The 15011-nt window shown below is 36.0% G+C and overlaps 1 protein-coding gene across 1 annotated transcript in view; it reads left to right on the top strand.

Annotated features, from left to right (window-relative positions):
• Positions 1-15011, top strand: part of LOC136024940 (ionotropic receptor 25a-like) — a 126732-nt gene that overhangs the window by 102009 nt on the left and 9712 nt on the right. Inside the window, exon 17 of the mRNA XM_065700533.1 lies at positions 12248-12375. Coding sequence (XP_065556605.1) covers positions 12248-12375 — 128 coding nt within the window. The remainder of the gene's footprint in view (positions 1-12247; positions 12376-15011) is intronic.

Here is a 15011-nt window from a genome sequence, read left to right as displayed (position 1 = left end):
ATGTTTTTCAAGACATTTCAAGACACTACAAGATGTTTTTAAGACATTTTTCTTCAAGACTATTTTCATCAATATTTCTCCGGTTGTTTAGTACAAGGGGAACTTTTACTTATGCTGAGGTTAATACATTCTCACATGACTTGTTAGAGGTCAGGACCCGCCAGTCAAGAAAGGAATCCCCAGTTGTAACTGAGGATAGCACGTACGTGGGATGGAACGTACCTTCACCTGTATGTTACGCAATAGGAGATTGTTTACTAATGATTAGGATGACGCATTCTCAAATGACATGTTAGAGGTCAGGGTCCTTAGAGAATCCACGGTGGTAGCCGGGGTTAGGAAATGTGAGGTTTTACGTAATGGCAATGCACATGTGTGAAGTTAAGTGATACTTTCAGATATTTTTTCTCAGGATTTTATTTTTTTTTCTCAGGGGACCCTTATAGTCTAAGAATTTTTGTCCCCTTTAGGAATCGAAAGAGATTCCCCTGAATTTGATGGACCGCTAAACAGCTGAACAACGAAAGCCTCCCAAATATTTTGATTCTCCGAATACTTATTACTTGATGACCTATTTGACGCACGGGATAATTCCCTGCCCGCTTTCTAGAACAAAGAAATATATTGCCTGTTTCCAACCCTTTCCACAAGAGAGCGCAAAATCATCCCAAGACCTCGTTTCTATTGCCCTGTTTGATGCATCTGCCTGTTACATTCCATTAATTTAAATCTTGATAATGTAAAATCACATTTTGAAAAAGAAACACGCAAACAATGTGAAAACACACCGTTTTGCATTCGGCTATTTCTAGGAGCTATTAATGAAATGGCACGTTTTTTTAGCCAGGACTATGCATATTCATGCTACAGTGACAATATGTGGCTGATCATACCTAGTAAGCAATTTCAGAGTGTAAGGATTGTTTTTAGAGGTAAAATTAAGCCATATTAAGAGATATTTCTAAGAGGTCTACTGAAAATGCCTCGTTTCCATTGCTCTATGAGATGCACCTGCCAGTTACATTCCGTTAATGTAAATCTTGATGCTAAGGAAATCACGTTTTGAGAAATGAAACACGCAAACGATGAAAAAAGAGATAAACTTTTGCGTTTGGTTATTTCTGAAAGATTTTAAATAAAATACCACGTTTCTTTGAGCCAAGACTATGAATAATTATGCCACCGTGACAATATGTGGCTGGCCCACCCTAGGCAGCGATTCCAGATGGAAAGAGTTGTTATTAGAGGTAAATTTAAACAATGTTAAGAGATATTTTTGAGAAGTCTGTATAAAAATGCCTCACTTTTATTGCTCCCATAGATACATCTACCTATTATATTCAATCAATTTAATTCTTGATATTAACAAATCATATTTTGAAAAATGAAAAACAAAATCGATGAAAGAAGAGACACATTTTTGCGTTCGGTTATTTCTGAGGGCTTTTAATGAAAATGCCACGTTTCTTTGAGCCAAGACTATGCATGTTGAGGACACCGTGAAAATACGGGGCTCAACCACCCTAGCAAGCTATTCCAGCAGGGAAGGGATGTTATTAGAGGTAAATTTGAGCCATATTATGAGACATTTCTTAGAAGTCTTAATCAAATCCCTCGTTTCTTTTGTGCTATTAGATTCACTTGCCTGTTACATTGAATTAATTAAATCTTGATACTTTCAAAATCAAATTGTGAAAAAAACGAATACGCAAAAGATGAAAAAACAGACAGATTTTTGTGTTCGGTTATTTCTGAGAGCTTTTAATAAAAATATTTCGTTTCTTTGGGCCAAGACTATGCATACTCGAGCCACCGTAACAATATGTGGCTGGCCCACCCTAGAAGGCTATTCAAGAGGGAGAGGTTTGTTAATAGAGGTAAGTTTAAGCCATATTAAAAGATATTTCCGAGAAGATCAAACGCAAAACCCTCGTTTCTATTGCTATATTAAATGCATCTGCCTGTTAAAATCCATTAAATTAAATCTTGATACAAACATAATCACATTTTTAAAAATGAAACACGGGAAGGATGAAAAAGGAGAAAAATTTTTGCATTTGATCATTTTTGAGAAGTTTTAATTAAAAGTCTCTGTTTCTTTGAGCCAGGACTATGTCTACTCACTCCAGGGTGACAATATGTGGCTGGCCTACCCTAGCAAGCAATTCAAGAGGGGGAAGGTTGTTATTAGAGGTAACTTTAAGCCATGTTAAGAGATACTTCTGAGAGTTCTTTATGAAAATGCTTCGCTCGTATTGCCCCATTAGATGTACCTGCCTGTTAAATTCACTTTGTTTACATCTTGATACTAGCAAAATCAAATTTTGAAAAATGAAACACACAAACGATGAAAAAAGAGGCAGATTTTTGCATTTGATTATTTCCTTAAGGTTTTAATGAAAGAGCCGAGCTTCTCTTTGCCGAGACTACGCATATTCACGCCACCGTGACAATATGTGGCTGGCCTATCCTAGCAAGCAATTCCAGATAGCTAGGGTTGTTATTAGATGTAAATTTAAGCCATATTAAGAGAATTTTCTGAGAGGTCTTAAAGAAAATGACTCGTTTCTATTTCTCTATTAGATGCACCTGTCTGTTATATACAATAAATTTAAATCTTGATTCTAATAAAATCACATTTTGAAAAACGGAACACGTAAACGATGAAAAAAGAGACATATTTTGGCATACGGCTATTTCTGAAAGCTTCTAATGGAAATTCCAAGTTTTTTTGAACCAAGACAATTCACATTCACGCCACCGAGACAGTTTGTAGCTTGCCCACCCTAGCAAACAATTCTAGAGGGGAAACATTGTTATTAGAGGTGAATTTAAGGCATATTACGAGATATTTCTGAGAAGTCTTTATATAAATGCTTCGTTTTTATTGCTATATTGGATGCACCTGCCAGTTACATTCAATTAATTTAAATCCTGACACTAAAAATCATATTTTGAGAAATGAAACACGCAAACGATGAATAAGCTACAGATTTTTGTATCGGTTATTTTTGACAGCTTTTAGTGAAAATGCCACGTTTCTTTGATTCAAGACTGTTAATTTTTCAGGCCACCGAGACAATATGTGTTTGGCGCAACACCGCAAACAATTCCAGAAGGGAAGGTTGTTATTAGAGGAAAATTAAGCCATATTATGTTTCTGAGACATCTTCATGAAAATGCTTTGTTTCCATTGCTATATTGGAAGCAACTGCCTGTTACCTTCAAATTACTTAAATCTTAATTACTAACAAAATCACATTTTGAGAAATGAAACACGCAAACGATGAAAAAGAGATACATTTTTTGGATTCGGTTATTTCTGAGAGCTTTTAATGAAAATGCCACGTTTTTTAGCCAAAATTATGCATGTTCATGCCACCATGGCAATAATTGGTTGGCCCACCCCAGTAAGCAATTCTAGAGGGAAAGGGTTTTTCTTAGAGGTTAATTTATTCCATATTAAAAGATTTTTCTGAGAAGTTTTAATGAAAATGCCTCGTTTCTATCGCTCTAATAGATACTCTGCCTGTTTTATTCCATTAATTTAAATCTTGATACTAGAAAAATCACTTTTTTTAAAAATGAAACAGTCAAACGTCAAACAGCCAAGACTATGCATATTTACGCCACCGTGAAAATATGTGGCAGGCCCACCCTAGTAAGCAATTCCAAAGGGAAAGGGTTGATACTAGAGGTAAATTGGAGCCATATTAAGAGATAAGTCTGAGACTTCTTAATCATAATGCTTCGTTGCCATTGCTATATTGGATGCACCTGCCTGTTATGTTTAATAAATCTAAATCTTGAAAATCAAATTTTGGAAAACGAGAAACGCAAACGATAAAAAAAGACATATTTTTGCATTCGATGATTTCTGATAGGTTTTAATGAAAACGCGACATTCCTCTAAGCCTAGAATATGCTTATTTACGCCACTGTGAAATTATGTGGCTGGACAACCCTAGAAAGCAATTTCAGAGGGAGAGGGTTGTTATCAGAGATAACTTTTAGTCATATTAAAAGATATTTCTGAGAGGTTTTAATGAAAGAACATCGTTTCTTACGCTCCAATAGATGCATCTGCCTGTTTAATTCCATTAATTTAGACCTTGATATTGGCAACATCCTATTTTGAAAAAATGAAACAGTCAAACGATGAAATAGAGACACTTTTTTGCATTCGTATGTTTTTGAGAGTCTTTAATGAAAATGTCCTGTTTCTTTGAGTCAAGACTATGCAAATTCACACCACCGTGAAAACATATGGCTAGCTCACCCTGAAAGCAATTCTAGAGGGAGACAGGTGTTATTAGAGGTAAATTTAAGCCATATTAAGGTATTTTACTGAGAAGCCTTAATAAAAATACCTTGTTCTTATTACTCTACTAGGCGCACCTGCCTGTTATATTCAATTCATTCTTATCTAAGTACTAGTAAAGCCGGATTTTCAAAAATGGAGCAAGCAAACGATGAAAAAAGACACACATCCTTATTCAGTTATTTTTGAGAGGTTTTAATGAAAATGTCGCGTTTCTTTGAGCTGAGACTATGTATATTCACGCCACCGTGACAGTAAGTGGCTGGCCCACCCTAGCAAAGAGTTCCAGAGCGGGGCTTGTTGTTAGAGGTTAGTATAGGCCTTATTAAGAGATATTATTGAGAGGTATTAATGAAAGTACCTAGTTTCTATTGCTCTATTAGATGCACGTGCTTGTTACATTCAATTAGTTTTGATCTTAATACTTGAAAAATCCTATTTAGAAAATGAAACATCCAGACGATTAAAAAAGAGATACATTTTTGCAATCTGTTTTTCTGATAGCTTTTAATGAAAATGCAACGTCTCTATGAGCCTACACTATGTATGTTCACGCCATCGGGACAATATGTGGCTGGCCTATACTAGCAATTCATCCCAGAGAGGGAAATTTGTTATTAGAGGTTAATTTAAGCCATATTAAGAGATATTTCTGAGAGGTTTTAATGTAAATTCCTCGTTTCTATTGCTCTATTAATAATCTATTAGAGCAATATTATGCACCTGGCTGTTAAATTTAATTGATTTAAACCTTGATACTCGCACAATCACATTTTTCAAAAATATGATTTATGTGAGCAATAGAAACGGGGAATTATCATTAATAGTTGTCAGAAATATCTTGTAATATGACTTATATTTACTTCTAATAACAACACATCCCCACTGGAATTATTTTTTAGGATGGGCCAGCTATATATTGTCACGGTGTCTTGAATATACAAGTCTTGGTTCAAAGAAATCTGGCATTTTCTTTAAAACTTCTTAGAAATAAACAGATGCAAAAATTTGTCTCTTCTTTCATCGTTCGCTTGTCACATTTTTCAAAATATCATTTTGCAAGTATCACGATTTAAGTTTACTTCTAATAGCAACCCTCCCCCTCTGAAATTGCTTGCTAGGGCGGGCCAGACACATACTGTCTCATTGCCATGAACCTGCATACTCTTAGCTCAAAAGAACATTGCATTTTTCATTCAAAGCTGTCAAAAATGATTGATTACAAAAATATTTTTCTTTCTTCATCGTTGGCGTATTCCATTTCTCAAACTGTGATTTTGTGAGTATCAATATTTAGATTTATTGATATGGCTGAAACTTACCTGTAATAACAACCCTCCCCCTTTAACATTGCTTGCTATTAGGGACCAGCCACATATTGTCACGGTGGTGGGAAAATCCATAGCCTTGGCTTAAAAAAACAGGGCATTTTCATTAAAATCTCTCAGAAATAACCGAATGCAGAAATGTGTCTACTTTATCGTTTCCGTGTTACATTTTTCAAAATGTGGTTTTGCGAGTATCAAAGCTTAAATTAATTCAGTGTAGCAGGCAGGTGTATCTAACAGAGCAAAAGAAAGAAGGGATTTTCATTAAGACCTCTCAGAAATAGCTCTTAATTTTGCTTAAATTTATCTCTAATAAAAACTCTCCCCCTCTAGAATTACTTGCTATGATGAGCCAGCCACAAATCGTCATCTTTGCGTAAATACGCATCGTCTTGGCTCAAAGAGAGTCGGCTTTTAACTTAAAACCTCTCAGAAATAATCGAATGCAAAATTGTATCTCTTTATTTATCGTTTGTGTGTTTCATTTTTGAAATTTTGATTTTGCTAGTTTCACGATTTAAATTAAGTGAATGTAACTGGAAGTGTATCTAACCGAGAAATGGAAACAAAGGTTTTTCGTTAAGAACTTTCGGAAATAACTCTTAATAGGAATTAAATTTACCTCTAATAATATCCCTTCCCACCCTCAAATTACTTGCTATCAAGGCCAACTACATATTGTCACAGTCTCGTGAATATGCAAGTCTTGGCTCAAAGAAACAGGGTATTTTCATTAAAACCTCTTAGAAATAACTGAATACAAAAAATTTGTCTCGTTTTCATCGTTTGCGTGTTTCATTTTTCAAAATGTGATTTGCGATTATCAAGATTTAAATTAATTGAATGTAACATGCAAGTGCATCTAGTAGAGCAATAGAAACGATGGATTTTCATTAAGATCTCTCCAAAATATCTCTTAATATAGCTTAATTTTACCTCTATTAACAACCCTCTGCCTCTAGAATCGCTTGCTAGGGTAGGCCAGCCACATATTGTTAGGGCGGCAAGAATATGCTTAGTCTTGGCTAAAAAAAATCTGGCATTTTCATTAAAACCCCTCAGAAATAACTAAATGCAAATTGTCACAGTCTCATGAATATGCAACTCAAAGAAACAGGGTATTTTCATTGAAACCTCTTAGAAATAACTGAATACAAAAAATGTGTCTCTTTTTTCATCGTTTTAGTATTTTATTTTCCAGAATGTGATTTTGCGAGTATCAAGATTTCAACTAATTGATTGTAACAGTCAAGTGCATCAAATAGGGCAATAAAAATGAGGGATTTTTATTAAGACCTCTCAGAAATATTTCTTAATATGGCTTAAATTTAACTCTAATAAACCCCACCCTCTTTGGAATTCCTTTCTAAGTTGGGCCAGCCACATATTTTCACAGTGGCGTGAATATGTATTGCCTTGGCATAAAGAAACGTGACATAGTCATCAAAAGCTCTCAGAAATAACCGAACACAAAAATGCATCTTTTTCATCGTTTGCCTGTTTCATTTTTCAAAATATGATTTTGCTGGTACCAAGATTTGAAAATGGAATGTAACAGGCAAGTGCATCTAATAGAGCGATATAAACGAGGTGTTTTCTGAGTCTTTTAAAATGGCTAAATATAGCTCGAATAGCTACCTTCTCCATCTGGAATTGCTTGCTAGGATGGGCCAGCCACACCTTAACACGGTGGCGTTAATACACATAGTCTTGGCTGAAAGAAACACGGCATTTTCATTAAAACCGAAAGCAAAAATACATCTATTTTTTATCGTTTGCGTGTTTCAATTTTCAAAATATGACTTTGCTAGGATCAAAATTTAAATTAATGGAATGTAACAGGCAGGTGCATCTAATAGAGCAACAGAAACGATGGATTTTCATTAAGATCTCTCAGAAATATCTCTTAATACGGCTTAAATTTACCTCTAATATAAACCCTCCCCCTCTGGAATTGGTTGTTATGGTTGGCCAGCCACAAATCGTCACGGTTGCGTGAATATGTATCGTCTTGACACACAAAAAGTCGGCTGTTTGATTAAAACTTCTCAGAATTAATTGAATACAAAAATGTGTCTCTTTTTTCATCATTTAGGTGTTTCTTTTTTTCAGAATATGAGTTTGCAAGTATCAAAATAGAATGTAACAGGCAGTTGCATCTAATAGAGCAATAGAAACGAGGCATTTTCATTAAGGCCTCTCAGAAGTTTCTCCTAATATGGCATAAATTTACCTCTAATAACACCCCCCCCCTTGGAATTGCTTGCTTTCCAAGAATCCTGGCATTTTCATTAAAAGCTCTCAGAAATAACCAAATGCAAAAATGTATCTCTTTTCTATCGTTTGGATGTTTAATTTTTCAAAATTTGATTTTCCTATTACAAAGATTTAAATTCATGGAATATAACAGGCAGGCTCATCTAATAGAGCAATGGAAACGAGGCATTGGGATGCTTATGTGCTCTCATATGGAAGAGGTTGGAAACATGGGATCCATTTAATAGTTTTAGAAAGCGGGCAGGGAATTCCGCCGTGCGTGGAATAGGTTTTCATGTAGAAAGTATTTGCCTAATCAAAATATTACGAAGGCTTTCTTTGTTCAGCTCTCTAGCACTTACTTCCATTGAGGGGAAATCTCTTTCGATTCCTAAAAATGACTAAAATCCTTAGATTATAATGGTTTCCTGAGAAAAAAAGACAATGAAAAAGTATTCAGTAACTCCACACTTGTGCATTATCATTTTGTAACACCCCACGTGTGTGCTATCCCCCGTCACAACGTGGGATTCCCCACAGTCCCTGAGCTTTAACATCTTATCTGGGAATATGCCATCTTTACCATAAGTAAACAATCTCCTATTACGTACCATATAGGTGTAAGTACATAACATCCCACGTGCGTGCTATCTTCAGTTACGACCGGGGATTCTCCACTTGGCTGGCGGGCTCTGACCAAGTGACATGAGAATACATCAACCTTAATATATGTAAATCTTTACCTATTACATAACAACTCAAGAAATCTTGAAGAAAAATGTCCTGAAAAACGTATACCCGTTACCTTCATTGGATGCGACTAATACTGACATTTTTGTGGAGTTTATTTATGTTTAGGGACGAACTGCAATAACTTTCTCAACATTCAAAAACAATTTTCTCGATACTTTTTGATCCTGTTTGCACATTGATACTGGGCGTAATAACTTTTTCTACTCAAAAGGGTGGTAGATCTTCAAGCAGCCATTTGAGTTAAGTCTGTTTTAAAAATCCAGGACTAGGGACTACGGACTGCAACATGCGTGACCACCCTTCTGCGGAAAAGTAAGGAATTTAATATTCTGGCGATAGCTTTTCCAGTGTTTTCTTAAATATTTAATTTTGATGCGCAAAATCCATCAAGACTGCTATCATTTTTGGGGAGTTCCGTTCCTATCTTGGTTTTTGAGCTCGGCTTCTATTGACAGTAACTGTTTGTTACTACTAACCATTTGATCAAAGGTTCTCTTAAAATTGAGAGAGGCTACTACAACCTTCTTCAGTCCCAAACTTTTTATATTCAAGTTTGAATTTTGAATCTAAATACCTTAAGAATGATAATCGTCTCTAAGAAAGTGTACCCTTCCAAGTTTTTCTTTAGAGGGAGTGGGTCTGAAATTCGAAAGATGCACTATAATGTCGTCATTTCGATGGTTTTTACCATGGACAAACAGATCTAACAGAGATATTAGATCTTTTACGCGGGGATTTTCCCAATGACGCAAGCAGGGGGACCAGAGGTTTAATGTTCCCTGACGTTAACATCAAGACGTTAAAAAATGTATACATTTTGGAAACTGAGGTGAAATGCAATTCAAATTTCGCTAAAAACTAAGCTCTTGGTAGAATTTGTTCCTCACTCTCTAGGAAAATTTTATTGTGTCGTTCATGTTGTTTCACCACCAATTGTGCAGTTAAGCAAAAGAATGTAACCCCATTGTCCATATTACAGACTTGTCCAGAAATCCAGAAGTCCAGAAATATCCCTGCAAATGTAAGGAGATCAATGATTAATATTGGCACCCCCTTCCCCCCTCCAAAAAATAATCTATCTACATTGTTTGAAGGTTGATGGAGGGTTAGAAAACGTTGCTCTACGACTACGATTCTTAAGATCTTAGGCACGGTTCCCCCCCCCCCTACACAAAGATCCACTAGAATTTCTCCATAATAAAAAAAATGATAAAGATCCTCCAGAGCTATTTCTTGCACATCAGCTGTCGAACCGAGGTTTCAACTGTTGGCTCTTTTTTTTTACAGAGACGAGTAGCCGTCTGTCGCCTAACCTTGCCGCAGCGAGGATCGATCCCTTGGCCCCGTATGGTCAAGCAGAGCATCAATCCAATGTGCAACTACCCTCCGTGACTCAATAAAATAATATCATAGGCGCATGCAATAAAAGGCATAGTCCACTCCCCAGAGATAAGGGTTGTAGATAAAGAACGAAGATGCTCCACCAAAGATGTATTAAAATTATGAAGGTTGAAACTCCACCTTGTCTCTCTCCACCACCAATAGAATTGGATCAGAAAAAGAATCAGAAGAAGATAAAAAAATTATATCCCAAGTCCCTAATACCAAGATGTATAAACTTTAATAATAAAAAGGGGAATCCCACCACTAATGAAAGCTGAAAGAATAGAAGCATTTAAATCTCTCAAAACCACCTTTTTTTTCAAAATTGTATGAAGCGGGGAGCCTCTAGGCCTTAAGTGCTGAATTACAACATGAGATTGTGCATACCCAGGGTCGCAACCCATTCCTTTTTTGAAGCACAAAAGAATAAGATTATAGAAAAATTAAATGATTATAAAAAGGTCAGAAGAAGAGGAAGAAGAGAGATCGGAATAGAGAATAAAATAAAGAACTATTTCATTTTCATTTGCAAGAAAAAACAGATTCTTGTGAACACTAGGATCCAATTATACTAGCCTACAATAGAACAATTTTGAAGCCAATCTGATCAAGTCTGTAGAACAGAGTGTCCAGCTGATTCCTCAACGGAAAATCCCCAGAGCTTCCCCCAAAAATGCCCCTGGGGAAATTTCCTGGAAAATTTCCCCATTTCCCCGGGAAATTTCCCACAGGGAACCCCCCCCCCCACGTAAAACTCTCACAGCAGCGATTCCCACAGAAAATTATGACTGTGGAGAATTATCCATGGAAAATTCCCCACCACAGCCAATTCCCGCTCCTCCCTTAGACAATTATTGCATGGAAAATTCCGCCCGCATTTGAAATTAAGCATTTAAAGGGAAAAAGGGACAAATAAAAAGGCTGAATAAAAGGAAGGGTTCCGAATATTCTACATCTATTCCAAAAATACAGGTAGATTATTTGGTGTAGAATATCTTATTGTATTCACTTCATATTTATTCTTTGAGTTACTTGAGTTACTAATCTTGAGGCTTAGTGGCCGCGTTCTCAACCTCAAGGGGTGGCTTGGTTTCATTTACTACAGAGCGTTGCCAGACCAAGTCTACGGGAAGCAACTAGTCGTTCTTCTTACTCCTAGCCTGTATCTCTTTGGCACTTCTATTAGAGATTTTTTCTTCATTCTCTTTATTTATCATACTTGCCCTTTTGCTGAATTTTTTCATGTTCGGGGAATTTTCAGCGTTAATTGATTAAAGCGGAATTTTCTGCTAAGTTAATTTTTCACGAAGGGGGACATTTTGTGGGTGGAACTGTCTACGATGGGAAATTTTTTTGGGGGAATCAGCTTAGAGCCATAGCAAATGGTAAAGAGCGGAGAAAATATAAAAAGAACGATTATTACCAGTTTTGATTTTGAGGCACTAAAATTTTAATAATGAACAAAAAAGATTACAAATATTTACAAAGACAAAAGGAATTATCTGGTATTGGAATTAATATAAGTGTATTAATATTCAGGCAAAGTAACCACTTTTTGTCTTCGCAGATAAGATGCAAATATTCAATAATTTTATTTATTTCAAATTTTCCAGCTAACTTGATAAACAAAATCCTTTCCAACGGAAAAAATGTTTTAAAACAACGTTTTTCTAGCACGATTTATTCACAACGAAACATAAAAATCGTCTTTCATTTGATCACAAAGAGTCAAAGAGCAAGAGAAAACCTCAATTTTTCCAGATTTTTACAATATTCTTTAGAAGGAATAAACTATTCGTTTCTCCGTTGTCTCTTGGTTTTTTAAGTTGACAATGTACTTCTATTGCTTTTTCTAAGTGAAGGTGCTATATGGTGCTCAATTAATTCGTCCAGTTTTTTGCGGTCTTTTCATTCTCATAAAGTCATTTATGACAATAAGAAAGAAAATGAAGACATGGACAATAGATATTTAGATGACTATGAATCAATCCTTTAGTTCAGATGTTGAAAATTTGTAGGTTTTTTCCAAAATAAAAAAATGTTGCTAAAATTAAATTTCTTAAATCAGTAGGATTGAAATTGCGTTCTCATGCTCGAATAATAACCACCAGTCTTTATTGTTCCTGGTATGAGAAAACTTCGGACAAGTTAAATAGTTATGCCCTTTTGTTTCTTTTCGTGGTTACTGTTAATTTTTATTTTTTAGTCTCTTAAAGCTGTTAAACCTTTACCGCTTGGAAGATCTTAAAGAAAAGTGGTGGACAGAAAATCCTAATAAAGCAGAATGTCCTCCAGACGTTTCTGTTACCGAAGGAATCTCCATCGAAAATATGGGTAAATATGACTCGAGCAAAATGCTTTATGCTTTGACTGTTGTTATGCTGTTTTGTGGTTTTTCCATTGAAAATGCCTTTTTTTGGTATTTTCAATAGGAAACATTGAAAAATTACAAATTTAACCCTCCATAGATTTTGAAAATACGTTTTGTCACCACCTCCTAAACCTTCGTGAATTGACGCCTCTGACGCTAGGCTGCGTCAATCACTACCAACAGATAGATGGATATGGGTGTAGAGTATAAGCAATACACTTAATAGCCTAATAGCTTTTTAATTAGCTGTTGGTAGTAACAATAGTTTTACTAAATCTCTTTTACTTCCATGGCCTCTGAAGCGATGTATTAGCTGTATCCTATCTCTGGTTTGGCTGAATAAAGAAGTTTCCTTCATGGCTAATTACAACGCCCTTAGCAAATTGTCTCTATTAATTTGAATACAAAATCGTTGAGACAAGGCGGGCAAAGTAATTATTCTCCAGAAAAGGACTAGTGCTCATTCAGCCTAATACTCATGGGTAGGATGGGAGGTCTTTTCTTGCATTTCTTCCCTCAAAATTTCCAAGTGCTTAACACAGTTTCCCCATCATTTCTATATGCAAAGCATGGATAACCTGGCTTTGTTTCATGAAATGAGATGTATCCCCCCCCGTTAAATTGGTTTTTTTTGTTGTAAGTAGGTTTTCAAGTTGAATTTAACCTATGGCAGCCTAAAACTGGCTGCAAATGAATGCTATAGAGCCTTATCAAACATTTACGTTAAAATGCAGCCCCTCAAGACTTTTTACGGTGACTCGAGCCTTCAATACTCACTAAGTTTGCATCTAAACATCGGAGTATTAAAATCACCATCTAAGCAACTTTTCCGCGGTAGAAATACGTTTAGCCATCAACTCCATTTAGAAGACTTCAGCAATAGTGGATGTTTAAAATTGCTCAACAAAGCTTCAGTATTGTTGAAGATTTCAGACGAAAGGAATAGGCAGTTTGCGCCTATGGTTCAGACTTAAAATTACCATCTAAGCAACTTCACATTACTGGAAATTCTTTTTAGCCATCCAAGTTCCCAAACATAATCTACGCTAGATTAGTTTTCTCACAAATCCAGCAATTGTGGATGTTGGAATAACAGTGGATATTGTTGAAGCTTTCAGAGAACACAAATAGGCAGTTTGCACCTACGGCTCAGAGTGATAAAATTACCGTAAATTCCTTTAGCCATCCAATTTCCCAAACATAATTGATGATAGATTAGTTTTCTCACGACTTCATCAGTTGTGGATGTTGAAAATTTCTCAACAAAGCTTCAACTTCAGAGAACAAGACTTAGGTGGCTTACTACTACGGCTCAGATTGTTAAAATCACCATTCAAGCAACTTTATCGTACTGGAAATTGCTTTAGCCATCCATGGTCCCAAAAATAATTGGCACTAAATTAGTTTTCTCGCGACTCCAGGAATTGCGGATGTTGAACATTGCTCAACAAAGCTCCAACATTTAGGATCATCGTCTAAGAAACTTTACTGCACTGAAATTTTGTTTAGTTACCTAAGATACCAAATATAATTAATGCTTAAACATGTGAGTTTCCTCGTAACTGCAGCAATTGTGGTTGTAAAGCTTTTAAATAGCGAGAATAGGTTGTTTACACATACGGTTTAGACTGTTGAAATCACCGTCCAAGCAATTTTACGGCACTGGAAGTTTCTTTAGCCATCCAAGGTCCCAAACATAATGGACTCTAGAATAGTTTTCTCACGACTCAAGCAATTGTGGATGATGAATATTGCTCAACGTAACTTCAGTATTGTTAAAGCTTTCAGAGAACAAGAATAGGTAGTTTGTGCCTACGGTTCAGACTGTTAAAATTACCGTCTAAGCAACTTCACTACTCTTGCAATTCGTGGCTATTGTGGCTTTTGAGCTTTTAGAGAAGAAGAATAGGCTGTTTGAACTTATAGTTCAATATGAGTTCTCTCAGGACTCCAGCAATTGTGGCTCTTGAAGGTTTTGGAGAACGAGATTAGGCAGTTTGCACCTACGGTTCATGCTGTAAGAAATCACCATCTAAGCACCTTTACCGTACTAGTAATTCGTCTAGCCACCTAACTTATGGTCCCCAAAAAATTGTGGCCCTTGCAGTTTCTAGATAACAAAAATAGGGAGTTTGCACCTACGGTTAACAGACTGTTAAAATCAACGTCTATGCAACTTTACAGCACTGGCAATTCGTTCAGCTATCTAAGGTCCCAAAATTAATTGATGTTTAAATATAGGGGTTCTCTCGCAACTCCACCTCTTTTGGCTTAGCACCTTTTAGAGAGCGAGAATGGGCCGTTTGCACCTATGGTTCAGAATGTTAAAACAACCATCTAAGCACCTTTACCCCAATGACAATTATTTTTAGCCATCAAAAGTCCCAAACATAATTGGTACTTAAAAATAAGAGTTCTTTCACTGCTCCACACTTCTGATTGTTCAAGCTTTTAGAGAACGAGGAAAGGCAGTTTACACCAAAGGTCCAGACTGTTACAAACACAATTTCCGAAACTTTACTGCAGTGGCAATTCATTTAGCCCTTTAGCATCCCAAACATAATTAATGATTAACATTATTTCACGTCTCCTGTGATTG

This window comes from Artemia franciscana, chromosome 3, assembly GCF_032884065.1.
Source record: "Artemia franciscana chromosome 3, ASM3288406v1, whole genome shotgun sequence".
NCBI lineage: Eukaryota > Metazoa > Arthropoda > Branchiopoda > Anostraca > Artemiidae > Artemia > Artemia franciscana.
This window is presented reverse-complemented; position numbering and strand designations above follow the sequence as displayed.